Source organism: Aulonocara sp. 'chitande type north' Nkhata Bay, linkage group LG11, assembly GCF_057382095.1.
Source record: "Aulonocara sp. 'chitande type north' Nkhata Bay isolate Kocher_YH1m ecotype deep benthic linkage group LG11, A_spYH_male_GT1.1, whole genome shotgun sequence".
Taxonomy (NCBI): Eukaryota; Metazoa; Chordata; class Actinopteri; order Cichliformes; family Cichlidae; genus Aulonocara; species Aulonocara sp. 'chitande type north' Nkhata Bay.
Genome location: NC_141354.1, coordinates 13,773,169 through 13,797,490, shown reverse-complemented (window position 1 = coordinate 13,797,490; position 24,322 = coordinate 13,773,169). Strand labels below are relative to the sequence as shown.

General features: G+C 39.0%; 2 protein-coding genes across 4 annotated transcripts; one reads left to right on the top strand and one right to left on the bottom strand.

Annotated features, from left to right (window-relative positions):
- Positions 1-30: 30 nt before the first annotated feature.
- Positions 31-20,656, top strand: LOC147318617 (uncharacterized). 3 transcript variants are annotated; one of them, XM_086310662.1, is made up of 5 exons: positions 31-461; positions 756-779; positions 17,611-17,908; positions 18,316-18,464; positions 19,983-20,656. In XM_086310662.1, the coding sequence occupies exons 1-5, from the start codon at positions 428-430 to the stop codon at positions 20,327-20,329; spliced, it is 852 nt and encodes a 283-aa protein (XP_086166788.1). In that variant the 5' UTR covers positions 31-427; the 3' UTR covers positions 20,330-20,656. The 3 variants fall into 3 exon arrangements, 2 of the variants coding, with proteins under 2 accessions (XP_086166788.1, XP_086166787.1); XM_086310661.1 differs by lacking the exons at positions 31-461; positions 756-779 and adding exons at positions 16,223-16,603; positions 16,898-16,921; XR_015131472.1 differs by lacking the exons at positions 17,611-17,908; positions 18,316-18,464; positions 19,983-20,656 and adding an exon at positions 1,124-4,242.
- On the bottom strand, positions 4,209-7,215 carry LOC147318618 (uncharacterized). The gene is made up of 6 exons (XM_086310665.1): positions 6,991-7,215; positions 6,642-6,696; positions 6,040-6,044; positions 5,672-5,963; positions 5,117-5,265; positions 4,209-4,939 (listed from the first exon to the last, which is right to left on the bottom strand). Exons 1-6 carry the CDS (start codon positions 7,022-7,024, stop codon positions 4,593-4,595), a joined length of 882 nt encoding a protein of 293 aa, XP_086166791.1. The 5' UTR covers positions 7,025-7,215; the 3' UTR covers positions 4,209-4,592.
- Positions 20,657-24,322: the final 3,666 nt, after the last annotated feature.

Sequence of the window (24,322 nt, the reverse complement as noted above, 5' to 3'; positions counted from 1 at the left end):
ATAAATTCTTGTTTCCCTACATAATGATCCAGCTGTGGAAATGTCACTGAAAACCTATTCACACAGCTTCCACTGGTGAAGTAAGTTTCCTGGTATGCTAAAGTATTTGCACGTGGATGGACGCACAATGTAGTTTGAACATGGTGATCATAACAGTCGTGGTATGTTCACATCTGCAAATCAGATGTAAAAGTCTGGGAATGCTTTGCCTACTGAACATAACAGCCTCACTCTGAGTGTAAACAGGAGAAATGAATATTTTCATGTTTTCTGCTGTGAGGGAAGTGACAGAAATACAAATCCAGCTCTGACTCAGAGAGGGGATCATATCAACATCAGTGTGTCTACAGAAAACTCCAGAGTGAGGGTAGAAGTCTTTTCTTTCTCTTATTAGAGGACACATTTGTGCAAAGAGTCTAAAGTAAAGATGCTGTGGAGTCTGTTGTTCATCACTTTGATTGGTAAGTGGATCATTTGATGTTCCTGCCTGGCACAGTGATGTTTCAATGATCGTTATAAAGAATGAAAAAGATCAAATATAACAGTTCAGTTTTACTGTGAGTTGATCCAAACTGCTCGATAAAGCAAAAGTCGTTTCATTTAGTTTAAAGAGGATTTGACTTTAGTAAAGCCAGTTTCATTTCTGAGTGTTGAAGGATGGTTTACATTCTGTGCTTTCTGCTGTATTACCAAACAACAATATCAGAGCTGGCAGTAATTCACTCATTCTTACATCGTTCTCTGAAACTTCACAGGAAGATCAACTCAAAAGGATCCAGGTAAGAGTGCATTTCTAATCAGTTTCTTCAGGTTATATCAAAAGTATGATGGTACTTCTGTTCTGACTATACTTATTTGTAAAGTATTTAATTTTATGCCTTTTAAATTATTTTTATATATTTTTTCTCCCTTTATTTATTTGTGCATCACAATATTAATTGTGTGTGTGTGCTAAATATGGTAGCTACAAAAGACTTAATCTGATTATAAAGTCAGAATTCAGATTCATTATTTAGGAGTGAAAAGAAGATTTTGATAAAGAAACAGCAAAAGCCTTAATCTGAAGTGTTAGTACCACGTACATCATCTTTTTTGAAAACTTTACTTTCTGTTACATCATCAGGATGTAGTCCAGGATGGGAAACTATCAAACTGGATGACAAAGTGGCATTTCAGTCTTCAGTCTACACAGTAAATGGTCTCAACTACACTGCTGACAGAGCTTTGGATGGAAATAAAGAAACATGTTCTAACACTGTAGAAAAACGGCCCATCAGCTGGTGGACAGTTGACTTATTTGGTCTATATGAAATTTCCTGCATCACCATTTACAACATAAATCAACACAATGTCGATCTAAGTAGCGCTCACATCCTCATCAGGAACTCATCTGAGAGAAATGCTGCTGACACCACTGAGTAATACCTTCATCTTACTTTGAATCATTCTGTTCTCAGTCAGGCTCCAGCATGTCCAATGTTTTTTAGATAATTTTATGAACATTTAAGTGCATTTAAACCCAGTAATACAGTAACACAGAGAACCCTGTATCAGTTCTATCAGATGAAATAGGACAGGGGTGTCAAACTCAAACACACAGTGGGCCAAAATTCAAAACTGGAACAAAGTCGCGGGCTAACGTTAATATTTATTTTTAAAAAAATCTTCCTCCAGATATAGGAATGAATCTTTTCTTATGGACTCAAATAAGTTTTGCTGGAAAACTGAATATGGAACAAGCAAAGCTTAATACTAAACAATATATATATTAGCTGTTTAATACCAGTAGGCCAGCTCTAATAATAATTTGGTATAGCTTCGCGGGCCAAATGTAATTAGGCTGCGGGCCAAATTTGGCCCGCGGGCCAGAGTTTGACACCTATGAAATAGGAGGTCTAATATGGTGTGATGTGGTTTGGAGTAATAATCAAGTATATGTGAAGAATATAAAAATCTTTATTTATTCTCATTTTCCTTTGTTGTTTATTTGTAGGTGTTTTCCTTCTTTCTAAAATGTTCTCAGACAGCAGCTCACATTTATTATCCAGCTGTTCGACTGTCTCCACTGTTTACAGCATGATTTAATCAAACAGAGCCAGAAACTCTTTCTGTACATCTGTCCAACCTTTTGTCTTTGTTTACAGGTGTGCAACAATAAGCACAACTACTAGAGGAGAAAATAAAACATTTAACTGTGTAAATGGACCAAAGTGGGGGCGTTATGTAACTGTGTACCAAGACACATATGGGCCTTTAATTCTGTGTGAGGTGACGATGAAAGGCAGAAAAAAAGGTACAATAAAACATTCTTACCCACTAAGTTAACTGGTCAGTCAGTAGAGTCGATATAAATGTGTAAATTGATTGCTTGATTGATAATACTTTATTCATCCCGAGGGAAATTGGGTTAAGGCTGCCGACCTTTGCCAGCGCCATCTTACCCTCCCGACCATACATACATTACACAGCATCACATGGGGAAGTCAGGTCAGAGAGATATAACAATGGAAAATGCACAACATGAGGAAAGATGCGGAGAAAAAAGAACTCCCCCCAGGCTGAGCTCCAACAGCGAGTGTAAGACTCAGCTTTGCAGTTTGTCTTTACAAAAACCCGAAAAATTTGTCATTCTAAAGAACTCACTGAATTCGAGCATGCTACTGTAAAAGGATACCGCCACTGCAACAAGTCAGTTTGTGAAATTTCTTCCCACCTTGATACTGTTTGAATAATTTTATTCTTTTCTTTTAGAATGAGATGCTCTGACTTTCATGGTGGCCATTGCATAAGAGCTGTCTTCTATTCCATTCATCTACACAGATTTATTTACATGGAAGAAAGTTTTCCATCTACTAATAAATCTGAACCACAGAAGTTTAATGCTGGACTTGCACTTTGCCATGGCAGAGGGCAGTAAAATAAGGAATGACTTTTATGAACCACATAGCAGGAAGGTGCAAGATGCTAACGTGCAGGGCATACATGGAACATCATAACCAAATGGCTGGCATAGTTCAGAGGCCGGGCCTGGAAGTCCCAAAGTCAATATGGGAGACACCGCCAAGGGTGGTCGAGAATGACCGGACTAAGATCCTGTGGGACTTCCAGATACAGACGGTCAAACTGGTGATAGCGAACCATCAGACATGCTAGTGATGGACAAGCCACTATACCGAGTAATAGCAGCATCAGGAATAACGAATACCAGAAGCTGGAAAAACAACAAGGCCTGAGAGAGGAGGTTAAGAAGATGTGAATGGTGAAGGCAACAGTGGTCCATGTAGTAGAATAGAATAGAATAGAATTCAACTTTATTGTCATTGCACATGCACAGGTACAGGGCAACGAAATGCAGTTTGCATCCATCCAGAAGTGCTTTAGTGATATAGATATATTAGATAGATAGATAGATATATTACAATATATATTAGCAATCAGAGTATATTAGTAATCAGAGCACTCGGGGCAGTGACCCCTAAACTGTCCAGAAGAGTGCAGCTCTACGAAGAGCAAAGATACTTTACAGGATCCTGGTAAACATTTGTAATAACGGATGTGTGTGACTCTGAGTGAGGCACAGGATTGCTAGATCAAGGCTAGCGACCTTAAAATGGAGATTCCAGAAACTTTCTTTACCGCGATGATCAAGCATCAACACTTAAAATGGAGAGCACTTCAGTCAATGTGATATTGATGTAGTTATTTTTATTCTCAGATGTTAACTGTTGGAAAATCCTGCACAAAAACACATTTTGTCTTTTAAAAGATATCAGGAACTTAAGGCCTTTTTTGATTATGTCAACGTAACATCAGTTCAAAGTACAGTCATGGGTGTGGAACCTTTTCTCAGTGTCTTTGGCTTTAATGAAGGCTATATTATTAAAACACTGTAAGTGCCGTAATTTCACTGCTCATACAGATTCATTCAGAATAATTATCACTGGTTCAAATTCATGGATTGAATAAAAGGGTCATCAGGTGGTGGTCGTTACTGAACTGTCTCCATTTGAAAACATTAAAAAGACACTTTTGTGCAAATGACCATTTTAACTGAAACAAGCATTTTACAGTGTAAAAATCATATATGGAGTTATTTAGTGAATTTAAAGGAGACAATCTGAAACACAAACACAGTCACTGAATGTCTGTAAACTTGACAAACATCCCAACAAAAATAAACTGAATTGACAAACATTTGTTTTCCAGTTTATGTTTTATTTGTTCAGCAGGTTTAAACATGAGAGACGCGAGTAAAACAATTCAAAGGCCAACGATCCATTTACAACTAAAGGAAATAATATATATATATGTCAATTCAAAATTATAGAAAACACTAAATGCTTAAGTTTTTTAAGTGTCATATAATCATCATATCAGTGTATCATGAAATACAATCAAAAGTAATTTATAATAATAACATGTTTCTGAGTGTTAATAGAAAAGTTCTGCTTAATTTCTCCACTGTTTATCTTCCTGCTACACTGAGCCTGAACCCATCACCTTTGATTTATTAGAGGAAAGTTTGCTAGAACCCAACAAGCCACTACTGACACCTGTCTAACTGAATAAACAAAACCAACCCATGGATCTTCTTACACTGCACAGATGAAATTATATTTATCATAAACAGACTTCTTGTACCACAAATGGTTCCCACCTTTATTCATGGCAGTGTTCATGCCACAGACTGCTGTTCTTGTGTCATCTGGAGCCCACTGATCAAAAAATACACACTGATCGTTGACCCAGATCCAGAAGTCGAAGCCACAGATGTATTGAAGACCCAGCCAGACAAAGGGAGTGTCAGCCTTCTGAGCCTCCAACCCAACCCAGACCTGGGTCTCGTTATCAAGGATGGAAACCAGATCCATGTGTTCCTCTCTGCAGTGGTACCGGGCGTCTGCCCATGTCTTGTTCTCTTTAATCAGTTTAAAGGGCTCTAAAAGGAAAAACATCAAAAACATGAAACTTAGAAGCATCAAACCAAACAGTGTTTCTGAGTGTCTAACATGCTGCGTTAATCCAAGCACATAATTCTTACTGTCAACATTTACACATTTATATTGACTCTACTGACTGACCAGTTAACTTAGTGGGTAAGAATGTTTTATTGTACCTTTTTTTATGCCTTTCATCGTCACCTCAGACAGAATTAAAAACCCAGATGTGTTTTGGTACACAGTTACATAACGCCCCCACTTTGGTCCATTTTCACAGTTAAATGTTTTATTTTCTCCACTAGTAGTTGTGCTTATTGTTGCACACCTGTAAACAAAGACAAAAGGTTGGACAGATGTACAGAAAGAGTTTCTGGCTCTGTTTGATTAAATCATGCTGTAAACAGTGGAGACAGTCGAACAGCTGGATAATAAATGTGAGCTGCTGTCTGAGAACATTTTAGAAAGAAGGAAAACACCTACAAATAAACAACAAAGGAAAATGAGAATAAATAAAGATTTTATATTCTTCACATATACTTGATTATTACTCCAAACCACATCACATCATATTAGACCTCCTATTTCATCTGATAGAACTGATACAGGTTTATCTGTGTTACTGTATTACTGGGTTTAAATGCACTTAAATGTTCATAAAATTATCTAAAAACATTGGACAAGCTGGAGCCTGACTGAGAACAGAATGATTCAAAGTAAGATGAAGGTATTACTCAGTGGTGTCAGCAGCATTTCTCTCAGATGAGTTCCCGATGAGGATGACTAAATCTTTTGCGTCTCTTAGATCAATAGTGAAATGATCCATGATGTAAATGCTGATGCAGGAAATTTCATATAGATCCAATAAGTCAACTGTCCACCAGCTGATGGTTTCATATTCAGTGGAGGAACCTGTCAAATAATTTCCATCCAAAGCTCTGTCAGCAGTTAAATAAACACCACGCCGATTTGTGTAGACTGAAGACTGAAATGCCACTTTGTCATCCAGTTTGATAGTTTCCCATCCTGATGGTGTAACAGAAAGTAAAGTAAAGTAAGAAAAAAGAAAAGAAACAATGTCAGTGGCAATAATACTTCAGACCAGGTCTTCTAGTGTTTTTTTTTAGGAAAAATCTCCTTTTCACTCCTAAATAATGAATCTGAATTATGACTTCATGATCTGACTAAATCTTTTGTGGCAAACATATTACACACACACACACACACACACACACACACACACACACACACACACACACACACACACACACACACACACACACACACACACAGGTTATTTCCAAGCAGCCTCACTACATTATAAATGTTGAATAGTTTTGCAGTTACTGAATAAAAATTCATCAGAATTTATGAAATGAATAATTTGACTCTCAAAACATATCAAAGACTGCACGTTTATCAAAGCACTTATTTCTAAATCACATTGATCACATATCATAGAACATAATTCAATATAAATTTACATTTATAACATATATTTATACAGATGTTTGTAAAATTGCTTCAGTCCAACAGAAAATCCCCACATGAAACATTCCCACAGATATGACGTCTACTGTGATGCAATAAGTAAAAAAATGAATTGAAAAATAAAATATAAAAATAATTTAAAAGGCATAAAATTAAATACTTTACAAATAAGTATATTCAGAACAGAAGCACCATCATACTTTTTGATATAACCTGAAGAAACTGATTAGAAATGCACTCTTACCTGGATCCTTTTGAGTTGATCTTCCTGTGAAGTTTCAGAGAACGATGTAAGAATGAGTGAATTACTGCCAGCTCTGATATTGTTGTTTGGTAATACAGCAGAAAGCACAGAATGTAAACCATCCTTCAACACTCAGAAATGAAACTGGCTTTACTAAAGTCAAATCCTCTTTAAACTAAATGAAACGACTTTTGCTTTATCGAGCAGTTTGGATCAACTCACAGTAAAACTGAACTGTTATATTTGATCTTTTTCATTCTTTATAACGATCATTGAAACATCACTGTGCCAGGCAGGAACATCAAATGATCCACTTACCAATCAAAGTGATGAACAACAGACTCCACAGCATCTTTACTTTAGACTCTTTGCACAAATGTGTCCTCTAATAAGAGAAAGAAAAGACTTCTACCCTCACTCTGGAGTTTTCTGTAGACACACTGATGTTGATATGATCCCCTCTCTGAGTCAGAGCTGGATTTGTATTTCTGTCACTTCCCTCACAGCAGAAAACATGAAAATATTCATTTCTCCTGTTTACACTCAGAGTGAGGCTGTTATGTTCAGTAGGCAAAGCATTCCCAGACTTTTACATCTGATTTGCAGATGAGAACATACCACGACTGTTATGATCACCATGTTCAAACTACATTCTGTGTGCATCCAAGTACATGCAAATACTTGATACTTAGCATATCAGGAAATTTACTTCACCAGTGGAGGCTGTGTGAATAAAAGGTATTCAGTGACATTTCAACAGGTGGACATTTGGTCTACTTTAAAGAAAAACAGAGACATTATTAACAATCGGTCATTCATTAATAAGCTGCCGGGAAAAAACCTTCACAAGTCCATCATTGTGTCTACTTTCTGCTCTGCATCTGCATTTAGTCTGGATTTCATGTTTCATGCAGAAATTATTTATGGAAAAGTGCTTCACACACTGCTGAGTATTTGTAAATGTGTGCATGAGGGCAGGGATGCATGTTTGTGTCTGTGTGAGCCTGTTTCTCTAAGTCTATGTCAGGCTACCCCCAGGTGTGGGGGCCGATCTCACCACACTCCATACCAGTGGTTGATGCCCTCGGGCATCGGTGCGTTGGTGGTTCTCGGTGTCCAGGGCTGGGCACTTAGGTATGTACTGGGTCACTCCCGGTGGCTGTTTGGCGGGGCCTGGCGCCCGTGGCTCGGTCGAGCCCCTACCAGAAGGCAGGGGGCCCTCATACCTCGCGTGGCTGGGCCTGGTACTCTGCCGCAGCTGGCTGCCAGCACAGCCTGCAGACACATCACTGCAGCCCCCTGTAGCTTCTGCACCTTTGCTGCAGGGTGAGTCCTATTCATCACTAATAACATGAATTCCATCATGTACAGTCTTGAAGTGCAGTTCTCACTTTGATTTGTGCACATTAAATACATTTGGTCATTGGAGCAGAGAAGCAGCTGGGATATTCAAAGTAAAGCAGCATCATGGTTTTTGCTGCGAAAGCACAGGAATCTGCATATCAGACTTAAGTCATGGTGTGTTTTATTATCACAGTGTGAAGTTCTTGTTTTTAAAAAAAAATATATATATTCTAAGTTATTTTAATCAAGAGTTCCTTTTCATTGGTACTTGGTTTCAGACTCAGGTCTGTCACTGTGTTCATGTGTAAAAGAGGGTGAAAGAGTAGTGATAAAGCACACAGCTCAGTGAACATGGAGGTGTGTAGACCAAGGAGACAATATTCAACCTCATCTGGTAGTTCATTGCTTTGAGCAGTAGGTGGCGCTGCTGCATAAAATGAGGATCTGAGATTCAAACATGAAGCAGCTCCTGAGCTCAGAACTGCTTCTAAATCAATTTCAACACATGAGTCAGCCTTCAGAAGTGATAAGAGGTCCACTACAGTCTAACAAGTTTATCTGCAATAACACAGCATATATTAGCACACTAACATTTTATTACCTGCATGTGTCCATGTCTAAAAATATTTATGATGCATGTTGGTCACTGACCATCACATAAAACCACAAAAATCATTTTATTACATTTGAGCCACAGTCATTATTATAATTGCCATATTATTATTAATAGCAGGATGAGGAAGGTTAATATAAATAGTTGGACTGGTAGTAGCAGGATGTAAAAACAATCGAGTTGAATGGACCAGTGGAAGCAAAGAGGGTTTTAACAGAGGAGATAGAGAAGGAGCAGGAAAAGGCTTTTTTAGTAGGTTCATTTATTTTTATTAATGTTAACACAGCAGCCTGACTCTCAAACTCTAAACGTCTGCTGATCTCAGTGAATGTAACAGAGTTGCCTCCTTTCCTGAGATTTGCAGATATGCATAAAGGTCAAGCAGCACACTGTAGATGGAGCTCTGGTAGAAAGCAGAAAACCTCCATCATCAACCACAGTGTGTTATTTGGAATCTACTATAGTGAAAAATGAATAACTTTTTTCTTTAAAGTGGCATCACTTAAAGATTTAGTATTTGGAAATGATTTCATATTAAATATTGATTTTAAGTGGCGTAGCTGGCCAAGTATTGCTAAGTGGTGTCTTAAAGCGTATTGTTGTGTTAGAATGAGTCTGAGGAGGAAAATATTAGACTGGAAATGTTGCAGATGTTGATTTACACTTATTTTAAGAACATTACAATATTATTATAAACAATGTGGTTACTTTTTTAATCTCTGAATTTAATTAGTTAAAGTTCATGAAGGTTCATAGAGGTTACATTGACCATAGTACATGCTCAGAGTATATAGCATCACTGGTTCCTGAAGTATTTTTTTGTGGGGAAAAACATATCTGAGCTCCTCTGGGTCTTTCACACAAATGCACCCTGGTCATGGATGTGTAAGACTCAGCTTTGCAGTTTGTCTTTACAAAAACCCGAAAAATTTGTCATTCTTTTTTTTCTTTTCTTTTGCCTGTCCTATTTGGTTCTTTAGCCATCAGAATTGTTGTCTGAAGACCAACAAGGATACCCAATGGATTTACTTTGCCAAATGGATCATCGTGGCATTGCCGTATTGGTCCATTTGACTGACCTTTGTTTTTATTATTTATTATATTTTATTTTCAGATGTTACAGACGGGACAGACATGAGTGAGGGACAGGAAAGGGAGAAAGAAAGAGGAAGGAAAAGAAAAACAGAAGGGGAGAGGGACAGTGAGAAAAGGGGGGAGAAAAAAATCTCCTGGATCACCTGTTGAGAGAAGAAGAATAGAAAACAAGCAAAAAAAAAACCCAACCAGCATACTAAACACAACAGCATCGCATTAATCTAACCGAGCAGAAGCTAGAGGGGGCTGCACCGGCGTGCCCGCCGGCTCTGCCGGCAGCCAGCTGAGCCAGAGTGCACCGAGCCGCAGGCCCAGAGGAGGAGGAGGCCTGACCGAGCAACAGGCGCCAGGCCCTACCAAGTAGCCACCGGGAGTGAGCCGGTACATACCCAATACCCAGCCCCGGACACCAAGAACCACCAATGCACCGACCCATGAGGGCATCAGTCACCGGCAGGGAGTGTGGTGAGGGGAGATAGGCCTTGGAGGGCCTGGGAGTTCCCAGAGAGGTGGAGTCTAAGACCCGACCTGACAAATAGACACAGACACACAGACACAAACATGCATTCTCACCCTCATGCACACATATACAAACACTCAGCACTCACCCAACGTAAGGATTGACATAAATGGACATGTACACACAATCACACTCCCCAAACATACTCTATACCCCGGGTCCAGGTACCCTCGCCCCCAGAGGGGGAAACAGAACCCAGGCCAATCGGACAGCTAACATCTCTTCCCAGCCCCCCCGCCCCGATGGCTAGCAGAGAACGGGGGTGTGTGAAGACCCCATACCTCCCTCCTCCCGCTCATGTGTAGTGTTGCTGCGTGTTGTTCTAAAGTGCATTTAAAACAAGGGAGAGCATGGTGCTGCTGCCAGAGAGCAGCAGGTGTCTCCCCTGCACCCTTGTGACACACCCGCACCCCAAGGACCTACTTGTGTGGGTGAGTGTGGTGGAGCGGGAAGAGGGAGGTAGCCGGGGATGCAATTAATACAATACAAAACACTACATAGAGTGCACTATACAGGTCATCGGATGTTCAAGATGGGCTTTACATCTTCCAACAACTGCTCACACTGTCAAGGCAATACACCAGACAATTATATCCACACTCTTTGGTTCTGTCCACCAGTGCAGAAGTTTTGGCGCGAGATATGTGAAGACTTATCAAAGTGTCTGAAATGTAACATTCCAACCTCCCCTTTAGTATGCTTGTTGGGAAAATTGGATGAGGTCACTACAGAAACTACTACAGTCCACATGGTTTTCACTGCCCTATGCATCGCCAAGAAAACGGTCCTCATGAACTGGAGCTAATAAATGGTAGGTCTGAAATCTCTAGATCCTTGCATAGTGCCTGTTCAACATCTAGCCAGGGCTCATCTAAGAAGGTATGTTTTAACCATTCTGAGATGAACTGAAGCCTGTTGGCTAAGAAGTATTGGTGAAAATTAGGCAGATCTAATCTTCCTCTATCCTTGGTTCTTTGTAGCGTTTTTAAGCTGATACGCGGGGGTTTATCTTTCCAAAGGAATTTGGAAATATATGAATCCAGAGATCTGAACCAATCTTGTGATGGTTTGTTAGGGATCATCAAAAATAAGTAATTTATTTTTGGCAAGATCATCATTTTTATAGTGGCGACCCTTCCCATGAGTGATATGGGTAAAGATTTCCATCTAGTCAGATCGCCTTCTACTTTCTTTAGAAGTGGGATGTGGTTTAATTTAGTTAAGTCTGAAAGCTTAGGAGAAACATTAATACCTAAATATTTAATATTTCCGGATTGTAGTGGGGCAGAGGAAGAATTATGGAAGGAGCAGTTAATGGGGAGAACTGTAGATTTTGGCCAGTTAATTGAATAATCTGAAACTCTTGAAAACCAGTTTATTAGAGTAATTACCTCAGAGAGGTTGGTTTGTGTGTTTTGCAGAAAAAGCAACACATCATCCGCATAGAGACTGATTTTATGTTCTATGCTCTTACATTTTATGCCCTTAATTGTTGTAGCCTGTCTAAATGCTGCTGCTAGAGGTTCGATAAAAATTGCAAAAAGTGAAGGGGAGAGTGGGCATCCCTGCCTGGTGCCCCTCAGGAGACAGAAGCTGGAGGATGTCTGGTCATTTGTTCTGATACGAGCTGTTGGGGAATTGTATAATATTCTTATCCAGTTTATGAAAGAGTTTCCAAAACCAAATTTGTGTAAAGTTGCGAATAAAAATTTCCAGTTAACTCTGTCAAATGCTTTTTCTGCATCTAGAGATAATATTATGGTTTCGATGTTTTTATCGTATGAGTAGTCTATTAAATTAAGTAATCTACGAGTGTTTGTTGAGGAGTGCCGACCTTTTATGAAACCAGTTTGGTCAGGATGAATTAAGAGGGGGGTTATTTTCTCTAATTTCTTTGAGAGAGCTTTGCAGATTATTTTAAGGTCTACATTTAAAAGAGAAATTGGACGATAGTTTGAGGGAAATAAAGGGTCTTTGCCTGGTTTTAGCAGGAGACTAATGTTGGCAGAATTCATATTTGGTGGTAGTCTGCCCTTTTCCTCGATTTCCTGCAACATGCTGTGGAATACTGGTGCCAAAATTGTCCAGAATTCTTTGTAGAATTCTGCAGGGAAGCCGTCTGGACCTGGAGCCTTATTATTGGGCATACTTATCAGGGCTTCCTGGAGTTCACCTGGCGTCAGTGGCGAATCCAGTGCCATTGCTTGACTGTCTAGTAATTTTGGAAGAGTTACGTTGTCAAGAAACAGATCAATTTCATTTTTAGATGGGTTTATTTGTGGTGAAAGTTTCATAGAAATCCCTAAAAATGTTGTTTATTCTTCCAGGGTCATATATTGTGTTCCCCGATAAATCTTTAGCAGCACATATAGTTGTTTTTTCTTTATTTATTTTTAGCTGGTTTGCTAGAAATCGACCTGATTTGTTACTGTGTTCAAAATTCTGCAAGCGAAGTCTTTGTATAAGGAATTGTGTTTTTTTATTAATAGTTTCATTTAATTCTAGTTTTGTTTTGCGTATTTTGTTCAATGTTTCCTGATCTTGGTGGGACGCGTAGGCTTCTTCTAGTGATTTGATGGTTTTTTCTAATTCCTGAATATTTTTGTTTTCTTCTTTCTTTTTGTGTGATGAGAAAGAAATTATTTTACCTCTCATCACAGCTTTCCCTGCTTCCCATAGAACAGAAGCAGATATTCCGGGAGTGTCATTAAAGTCTAAATATGAAGTCCATTCCTTTTTAAAGTATTTAATAAAGTCTTCATCTTTAAGCAATGATGTATTAAATCTCCAGTTTTTACTTGGCGTAGTATTATTCTTGTGCATTAGTGTTAAAGATACAGGACCATGATCGCTGACAGCTATAGGATGAATCTCAGTGTCTGAAATGTCACTCAGCAGTGAGCTGCTGACCAAAAAATAATCCAGATGAGAGTAGGAGTGATGAAAATGTGAGAAAAAAGTATATTCCTTACTGTTGGGGTGAAGGGAGCGCCATGCATCACGAAGGCCAAAGTCGCTCATATACTGTTTGATTATATTTGTGGACTGCCAATTGCGCTGAGTTCCTGTTGTGTTGAGCCTATCCATTTCTTCATTTAGTCCAAGGTTGAGGTCGCTGCCAAGAATGAGTGTGCAATCGAGGTGTTCAGAGAGTGCACTAAAAAATTCCGTGGAAGAATGAGGGTTCATCAACATTTGGACCATATATACTTACAATACATAGTTTTTTGTTCAATATTGATAGTTTAGACGTTAGGAAACTCAGGTGTTTTAAGTTCGTTTAAACCTGTGACAGGTCTGTGAGTTTCTTGTAATAAAACAAAATTTGTAATTTTAAAGAACTCACTGAATTTGAGCATGATACTGTAAAAGGATACCGCCACTGCAACAAGTCAGTTTGTGAAATTTCTTCCCACCTTGATACTGTTTGAATAATTTTATTCTTTTAGGCGTGCATGCTTGAGGGGTTAATAATTACTTCTAATGCACTAGTGGTTTATAAAACAGAGTGAAAAGGAAACACTGTGTCCCTGTGGTTCATGTTTTGATTTACTGTTTGCATGTGACATACTGAATGTAAATACAGAGGTTACAGTCACACGCTGTACCTTGTCCTGAAAAGTGCAAACATTGAGCCAGACTCTGTCCTCGCTGAGCTTCACGGTCTCCTCCTGCTGTCCCTCACTCTCCTGCTCATCTGCTGATTCAAAGCTGTCAGAGGGAAACAAGACCCTAAAAAATATGATTAATGAAAAGCAGTTTCAGACTGAAGCTGACTTGAGCGGCAGGAGGCTGGTTAGGTGACAGACTGTCAGTAAAAAGATGTGTGTCAAAAGAAATCAGTTCAGTTACATACACTGCAAAAAACGATTTTCAAGAAAGTAAAGATTTTACACTCAGTTGCTCACTATTGCACAGCTTACCTGTTGGAAATCCTGCACAAAACACAGATTGTCTTTTGAAAGATATCAGGAAGTTCTGGTCCTTTTTTTGATGAAATCAGTGTTACATCCGTTCAAAATACAGTCATGGGTGTGGAACCTGATCTCAGTTGTTTTTGTGGCTTTAATGAAGCCTATATTATTAAAACCCTTTAAATGCCGTAATTTCACTGCTCATACAGACGCATTCAGAATAGTTATCACTGGTTCAAATTCATGGATTGAATAAAAGGGGCATCGGGTGGTGGTCGTTACTGAACTGTCTCCCTTTGAAAACATTAAAAAGACACTTTTGTGCAAATGACCATTTTAACTGAAACAAGCATTTTACAGTGTAAAAATTATATATGAAGTTATCAGGACAAGCACAGCAAAATCTCCAGTGTTAAATTAACACTGGAATATTTCTAACATTTTGAGTTATTTTCCAGTGTTACAATATCAGCACTGCTCAGTGTTAGTCTTTGTTAATCTTCAAAACTGACTAGATTACTTTTAAACATATAACACTGTCAAAAGTCTTAATTTAACACTCAACAGTGTTGTATTTAACACTCAGAGGTGTGGACCCATATAGACACTCTCCAGTGTTAATTTAACACTGGAGATTTTGCTGAGTACAGCGTGTGACTGTAACCTCTGTATTTACATTCAGTATGTCACATGCAAAGAGTAAATCAAAACATGAACCACAGGGACACAGTGTTTCCTTTTCACTCTGTTTTATAAACCACTAGTGCATTAGAAGTAATTCAGTTAAGTAAGTGTTCAGTTGTGTCTTCCTGTGTTTTTGCAGTAAATGTTGTTTTCTGTTTCTGATGTGTGTACTTCCCCTGCTTCGTCGTATTTATGTTTTTTTTTCTGTGCTTCCACCTGTTTCCTCTTGCCTCTTAACCCAGGTTGCATTCCAAATGTGCTTCCAGTCTCATTTTCCAAACCTCTTTTCCTTGACTTTTGAGGTCAAAGGTGAGTAGGAGAATTGATAAGGCTTTGGAAACCTTCCACTGGTCTTCCGAGAAAAGGTTCCACACCCATGACCCAGGTAACATCTGAGAATAAAAATAACTACATCAATATCACATTGACTGAAGTGCTCTCGAATTTTAAGTGTTGATGCTTGATCATCGCGGTAAAGAAAGTTTCTGGAATCTCCATTTTAAGGTCGCTAGCCTTGATCTAGCAATCCTGTGCCTCACTCAGAGTCACACACATCCGTTATTACAAATGTTTACCAGGATCCTGTAAAGTATCTTTGCTCTTCGTAGAGCTGCACTCTTCTGGACACAGATCTCAGATGTCATTCCTGGGATCTTCTGGAGCCACCTGCCCAGTTTAGGGGTCACTGCCCCGAGTGCTCTGATTACTACATGGACCACTGTTGCCTTCACCATTCACATCTTCTTAACCTCCTCTCTCAGCCCTTGTTGTTTTTCCAGCTTCTGGTATTTGTTATTCCTGATGCTGCTATTACTCGGTATAGTGGCTTGTCCATCACTAGTATGTCTGATGGTTCGCTATCACCAGTTTGTCCGTCTGTATCTGGAAGTCCCACAGGATCTTAGTCCGGTCATTCTTGACCACCCTTGGCGGTGTCTCCCATATTGACTTTGGGACTTCCAGGCCCGGCTTCTGAACCAACGCACCGATGCCCGAGGGCATCAACCACTGGTATGGAGTGTGGTGAGATCGGTCCCACACCTGGGGGTAGCCTGACATAGACTTAGAGAAACAGGCTCACACAGACACAAACATGCTTCCCTGCCCTCATGCACACATTTACAAATACTCAGCAGTGTGTGAAGCACTTTGCGATAAATAATTTCTGCATGAAACATGAAATCCAGACTAAATGCAGATGCAGAGCAGAAAGTAGACACAATGATGGACTTGTGAAGGTTTTTTCCCGGCAGCTTATTAATGAATGACCGATTGTTAATAATGTCTCTGTTTTTCTTTAAAGTAGACCAAATGTCCACCTGTTGAAATGTCACTGAATACCTTTTATTCACACAGCCTCCACTGGTGAAGTAAATTTCCTGCTATGCTAAGTATCAAGTATTTGCATGTACTTGGATGCACACAGAATGTAGTTTGAACATGGTGATCATAACAGTCGTGGTATGTTCTCATCTGCAAATCAGATGTAAAAGTCTGGGAATGCTTTGCCTACTGAACATAACAGCCTCACTCTGAGTGTAAACAGGAGAAATGAATATTTTCATGTTTTCTGCTGTGAGGGAAGTGACAGAAATACAAATCCAGCTCTGACTCAGAGAGGGGATCATATCAACATCAGTGTGTCTACAGAAAACTCCAGAGTGAGGGTAGAAGTCTTTTCTTTCTCTTATTAGAGGACACATTTGTGCAAAGAGTCTAAAGTAAAGATGCTGTGGAGTCTGTTGTTCATCACTTTGATTGGTAAGTGGATCATTTGATGTTCCTGCCTGGCACAGTGATGTTTCAATGATCGTTATAAAGAATGAAAAAGATCAAATATAACAGTTCAGTTTTACTGTGAGTTGATCCAAACTGCTCGATAAAGCAAAAGTCGTTTCATTTAGTTTAAAGAGGATTTGACTTTAGTAAAGCCAGTTTCATTTCTGAGTGTTGAAGGATGGTTTACATTCTGTGCTTTCTGCTGTATTACCAAACAACAATATCAGAGCTGGCAGTAATTCACTCATTCTTACATCGTTCTCTGAAACTTCACAGGAAGATCAACTCAACAGGATCCAGGTAAGAGTGCATTTCTAACCAGTTTCTTCAGGTTATATCAAAAAGTATGATGGTGCTTCTGTTCTGAATATACTTATTTGTAAAGTATTTAATTTTATGCCTTTTAAATTATTTTTATATTTTATTTTTCAATTCATTTATTTATTTATTGCATCACAGTAGACGTCATATCTGTGGGAATGTTTCATGTGGGGATTTTCTGTTGGACTGAAGTAATTTTACAAACATCTGTATAAATATATGTTATAAATGTAAATTTATATTGAATTATGTTCTATGATATGTGATCAACGTGATTTAGAAATAAGTGCTTTGATAAACGTGCAGTCTTTGATATTTTTGAGAGTCAAATTATTCATTTCATAAATTCTGATTAATTTTTATTCAGTAACTGCAAAACTATTCAACATTTATAATGTAGTGAGGCTGCTTGGAAATAACCTGTGTGTGTGTGTGTGTGTGTGTGTGTGTGTGTGTGTGTGTGTGTGTGTGTGTGTGTGTGTGTGTGTAATATGTTTGCCACAAAAGATTTAGTCAGATCATGAAGTCATAATTCAGATTCATTATTTAGGAGTGAAAAGGAGATTTTTCCTAAAAAACACTAGAAGACCTGGTCTGAAGTATTATTGCCACTGACATTGTTTCTTTTCTTTTTTCTTCTTTTACTTTACTTTCTGTCACATCATCAGGATGTAGTCCAGGATGGGAAACTATCAAACTGGATGACAAAGTGGCATTTCAGTCTTCAGTCTACAGAATATATTATTGGGTCAAGTACACTGCTGACAGAGCTTTGGATGGAAATAAAGAAACATGTTCTAACACTGTAGAACAACAGCCCATCAGCTGGTGGACAGTTGACTTATTAGGTCTATATGAAATTTCCTGCATCACCATTTACAACAAAGATCAACACAATGTCGATCTAAGTAGCGCTCACATCCTCATCGGGAACTCATCTGAGAGAAATGCTGCTGACACCACTGAGTAATACCTTCATCTTACTTTGAATCATTCTGTTCTCAGTCAGGCTCCAGCATGTCCAATGTTTTTAGATAATTTTATGAACATTTAAGTGCATTTAAATCCAGTAATACAGTAACACAGATAAACCTGTATCAGTTCTATCAGATGAAATAGGAGGTCTAATATGGTGTGATGTGGTTTGGAGTAATAATCACGTATATGTGAAGAATATAAAAATCTTTATTTATTCTCATTTTCCTTTGTTGTTTATTTGTAGGTGTTTTCCTTCTTTCTAAAATGTTCTCAGACAGCAGCTCACATTTATTATCCAGCTGTTCGACTGTCTCCACTGTTTACAGCATGATTTAATCAAACAGAGCCAGAAACTCTTTCTGTACATCTGTCCAACCTTTTGTCTTTGTTTACAGGTGTGCAACAATCAACACAAATACCAAAGGAGAAACTAAAACATTTAACTGTGTAAATGGACCAAAGTGGGGGCGTTATGTAACTGTGTACAAAAACACATCTGGGCTTGTGATTCTGTGTGAGGTGACGATGAAAGGCACAAAAAAAGGTACAATAAAACATTCTTACCCACTAAGTTAACTGGTCAGTCAGTAGAGTCAATATAAATGTGTAAATTGATTGATTGATTGATTGATTGATTGATTGATTGATTGATTGATTGATTGATTGATTGATTGATTGATAATACTTTATTCATCCCGAGGGAAATTGGGTTAAGGCTGCCGACCTTTGCCAGCGCCATCTTACCCTCCCGACCATACATACATTACACAGCATCACATGGGGAAGTCAGGTCAGAGAGATATAACAATGGAAAATGCACAACATGAGGAAAGATGAGGAGAAAAAAGAACTCCCCCCAGGCTGAGGTCCAACAGCGAGATCAGTTTGAGAACAGAAAAAAACACCTCAGCACATGAAGGATCACATCTCACAACATAGAAGACATAAGCTTCAAAGGCATTTGGAGGGGGTGGGGGGTGAGTGCAGGTCTGTGTCAGTGTACATGCGTGTGTGTGTGTGTGTGTGTGTGTGTGCGTGTGTGTTTTCTGTGTTCAGCCGAGAGAAAGTGTCCCTTCACCCGGTTAAGCAAAAGTCAACAATCTTCGATCAACGCGGATGGCCTTAAAGGAGGGACAAAGAGTTTTGACAACAATCCTGTTATCATGGAAGAATTTTTGTTGTTCCAGTCAGCTTCGACCTTGGCAGGCCTTCAGCTGGCACCAATCCTCTCAATTCCTGTTGTTCTTCTCCAAGATGTTATCCATTTTGCGTTCAAAACACAATCTGAGTACTCACAGCCTTGCCCATTGTCTATCATGTCGGGCAGCCTTATGGGATTTTGAACAGCTGTAGCCGCTTCTTTTACTTCGATAAGCCAGGTCCAATCAGCCAGAACTCTGTTATTGTGGTTCCGAATTGGTAGATGTCATTCAATGTCCTCCATCGAGAGTGTCGCCAGACACACGACGCAACCGACCATCGAGTATCCTGCAGCAAACGTCTCCGCAGGACAATCGGGCTCTCCCAAGCCCAGCAGGGTATCAATTCCATTACGGGACCAGTTGATCAAACGCATAATTCTTTAGGTTTTAGAGAACAAGACTGAGAAACTCTTTGAGGGCGATCGTGGCTCAAGAGTTGGGAGTTCGCCTTGTAATCGGAAGATTGCTGGTTCGAGCCCCGGCTTGGACAGTCTCGGTCGTCGTGTCCTTGGGCAAGACACTTCACCCGTTGCCTACTGGTGGTGGTCAGAGGGCCCGGTGGCGCCAGTGTCCGGCAGCCTCGCCTCTGTCAGTGCGCCCCAGGGTGGCTGTGGCTAGAATGTAGCTTGCCATCACCAGTGTGTGAATCTGTGTGTGAATGGGTGAATGACTGGATATGTAAAGCGCTTTGGGGTCCTTAGGGACTAGTAAAGCGCTATATAAATACAGACCATTTAAAGAATAAGCGAGAATAAGTAAGAAGAATTATGTGCTTAGATTAACGCAGCATGTTAGACACTCAGAAACACTGTTTGGTTTGATGCTTCTAAGTTTCATGTTTTTGATGTTTTTCCTTTTAGAGCCCTTTAAACTGATTAAAGAGAACAAGACATGGGCAGACGCCCTGTACCACTGCAGAGAGGAACACATGGATCTGGTTTCCATCCTTGATAACAAGACCCAGGTCTGGGTTGAGTTGGAGGCTCAGAAGGCTGACACTCCCTTTGTCTGGCTGGGTCTTCACTACAGCTGCACCCTGCACCTCTGGTTCTGGGCTGATGATCATTGTGTAGGTTTTGATCAGTGGGCTCCAGATGACACAAGAACAGCAGACTGTAGCATAAGTGGTGCCATGAATACAAGTGGGAACCATTTGTGGTACAAGAAGTCTATTTATGATAAATATAATTTCATCTGTGCAGTGTAAGAAGATCCATGGGTTGGTTTTGTTTATTCAGTTAGACAGGTGTCAGTAGTGGCTTGTTGGGTTGTAGCAAACTTTCCTCTAATAAATCAAAGGTGATGGGTTCAGGCTCAGTGTAGCAGGAAGATAAACAGTGGTGAAATTAAGAAAAAATAATCATTCTGTGGTATAATAACGCAATTTTATATTTTTTTTGTAATCTAATTAAATGCAGTTTATAAATAGAAATTAATCTTAATTTGCTTTTGTTCTCTTGAAGGTAATTTTTTGGGAGTTATTGATTTGCTCATGTATGTCTCATGAAAATTTGCTGTGAAAAAAATAAAAAAATATATATAATTTGTATAATTTTTATCTGAATTGCATGTAACCTCCTAAGACCCAAACTCTTTCATGACATCCTTTTTTAATTTCTCTTTGCTCTTTGGGTTTATTGGGACCTGATGAATGTAAAAACAAAGAATTACCTGATTTTTTTTTTTTTACCTGATTTTTGTTTCTGATAAAATGAGAGCCACATATGAGGACATTAGTTTTAACTTTCGATAGAAAAGTGGCAGTATAATGTCCTCGTAAGTGGATATCAGGGCCTTGTAGAGCAATATTAAGTATTTTGGTCTAGACAACCCAAAATATGATGCCAGGTCCTAGGAGGTTAATGAACATGTTATCATTTTGAATTTGAAGGAGAGGTCAGAGGTCAAATATGATACTTCAAATTTTTCTACGGTACTTTCTGCACAGAAGCAAGTGTCTCTTATCTGTGCGCAGTCATCTGTTTAGCTGGGAGGACACTCTGGATGTGCACATTTGTGTTTTGTGTCAAGAAAAGCTGATATGTGTTCATACACTATATTCACTCATCCAGATCATTGAATTCTGGTGTTTTAAACACCTCCATTATCAGTGAAAGGAACTCTTCATGCTTCAGCATACTTTTTGGGACAATTTCATACTCCCATCTTTCTGGGAACAGTTTGGGAATGGTCCCTTCCTGTTCCAATATGACTCCATATTAGATTAGATGAATTAGATTAGATGAATTAGATGAATTAGAACATGAATGAGAGCAGAGCCTATGAGCCAGGCATCCTGATGTGGCGTCCTTGTCCAACATCAGTGTCTGACCTCACAAATGTGAAAGAATGAACAAAAATTCCCATTAACACACCTTGTGGAAAGCCTTCCACAAGAGTTGAAGCTGTCATAGCTGAAGGGTGGGCCAACATCATATTCAACAGTATAGTGTGTCTGGAATACAAGTGATCATGGGCCGTCTACAATCGTCATGCTTTCTTGATGTTTAAGAATGTTTAATTTCTGAAAATGTTCAAATAAACAGCTAAAACCATAAGACCAAAATCCTCTTAAAGCAGTCCTCTAAATTCTTGCCAGATAACACAACAAACTATATATGAACAATGAATTTACAAACCAGGTGCCTGAGATGTCCAAAGAAAAAGAAGTTCAATTTCAAAACTGTACCTCAGTTCTTTTAAACAGTGAGTGAGTCTGCGGTCATTAGATGCACTTGCAGTTTCATGGGGAAAGGCACAGGAAGGATGGAGATGCCTGTTTGAGGCCACAGACTGAGTGAGTGTCTCTCTATTGTTAGAACACCAGCTGTGAGAGTCCCTTACTTGCTGTAAGTTACTAGATAAGTCAGCAAGTTCGAGATTTTACAACAGTCATAAGCTGCCATAAAAACATATGCTAGCTATTTTAGATAAATGTCTACCATGAATTACTATGTGCAGGACAAACAACAATGTTGCAAAATGTAGTGCAACACTTTTGTTGCACTACACTAGTGTAACAAAAATGTTGCACGAGACTTGTGGACTTTAATGTTTTAGCCTTGTGTTTGTTGTTTATGAACAAATGTTGATGTTCATTTATTCAGGTTGTAGTTAAATAGTTTTAGAACTTGGCAGAAAATAAATTATTTCTATGCCCTAATGTGCAAGACCTTTGATTTTGGTGTACTTTCTTTTCATCATGATTCTGCATGGAAGTTCAAGTTCAAGATCAAATAATAGATAATATTGCTTTGATATTTATGGTTCTGAGCATAAATTGCATTATGTATAAAAAATATCATAGACGTGGAGACATGTACTTCTCTGGCAGTGACTGACTGAGCAGCATCCTCTAACAGCTTTGTGCTGTGTAGTAAAGTTGTTCCTCTCTGCAGTGGTTTTGTGACAGTGCTGCTCTGGATACTGAAGATTCTCTGGAGAAGCAGAAAGTCTACAAGTTCAGAGGTGAGCTGGCTGTGAGACAAGGAAACTATCAGGTACTGTCACTCATTCAATTTAGTCTGTGCTCTCTTACATCAAACACTTCCTCAAATAGTATCCGGCTTAAGCTCAGCTAGTATTTTCATTCTTGACAAACCTATACAGCTGATGCAAACTAAAAATGATGCAAAAAAGTCTTCATTCATGACCAGCGGTTTACAGCAGCTGCCTGCAGTGGATCGCTGACAACAACCTGACCATTAGACAAGATGTAGTGGAGGGGATGGCCCGATGCTGCACCAGACTGGGACAGAGAGACAGAGCGCTGGAGTTGGCCCAGTTACTGGTAATTCTTTACCTGACTGGGTTTTCCATGAGGAACAGTCAGAGTGAATACTGTCAGCTATCATGTGACCATCCCATCCTGTGACTTTTTATCAGCTTTTTAAAATTATCTGCATCCAATATACTTATGACACCTAACAGCAAATGACACGACACGAAAGACACACACAACAGCCAGTCAAAACTAATTATTCAAAATCTCCTGATAAATAGAATTATGTTACAGAAATATTATGAATATGTTTGTTTGTTTTTGCCATATTTAAACCTTACAGGATCTTTTTCATCTGAGATCTGTGTGAATCAACATGATGAGCAGGAGGATAGAAACACTGAGGAGGCATCAGAGCTCAGTGAGGACAGAGTCTGGCTCAAAGCTTGGATTTGAGGAGGAGTCCACTGGCTGTGTAGACTGCAGGAGCACCTTTACACACACGACATGACTCAACAATGGACAAAGGAGAGACTGAGACAATAAATTAAAAAGAATTAGACAGTTTGACATTTTGGCAAGTGTTTTATGGCTACATCCCACAAACTCATGTCTACTGCTCAGTGTAGCATCCCCGGTTGAAAAGATGGTCTCTCAAACTGATGGTTCACAATCCTTTTATTAAACAGCTGTGTATGTGAACACACCGTAAGAGCTACAACATACAGAATAAAAGACTATTAGTAAATCAAACAGTGTGTTACCTTTTGACTTATTCATTAATCACAAATTAATTCTCCTTACCTTACATAACAAATAACACTAAAACTTGTAAATTATTGCATATAACAGGGAAATCGTTGCATCGCTGCCTAAACATGACGAGGTACGTTAGCGCCCTCTAGTGGGTGAAAACTTAGCCTTTATGCTTAGTAGCGGTCAGCAGCTATATGCTCCGTAAAACAACAAAATACATATCTACAGGACAAACTTTGTTACAAACCTTGTTCCCTCATCAACCAGGTGCTAAGAAACTGCTTTCAACTCAGTGTTGCACCTTAATAGCCGTTCTTTTTCCCATTCCCGTCCATTAACCATAGAGCACACCTTCTCTCTGTGCATTAAAACTCGCGCTTCTGCTATATGGTTTACGCCACTTAATTTACGGCACCTTGTCGCTCTGTGACTTTCAAAATAAAAGCATTCACTCCAACAATATAATAGCCACTCATAAGTTTACAAAACACTTTACCAAATATTAATGAGGTCATTTACACTCAGTCCATAAATGTATTTTCCTTAAAAATGTGGCACCATTTAATGTGGCACCATTAGGCTTTCATCAGTATAAGACTTATTGCCAAGAAGCATCGTTACACCAAAGAAATAATTGACCAAGCACAAATTTCCTTACTTTTTAATCTAAGTTTATACTATCTATGACACCACATTCACTATGTTTTCACCCCAGATTTGCTT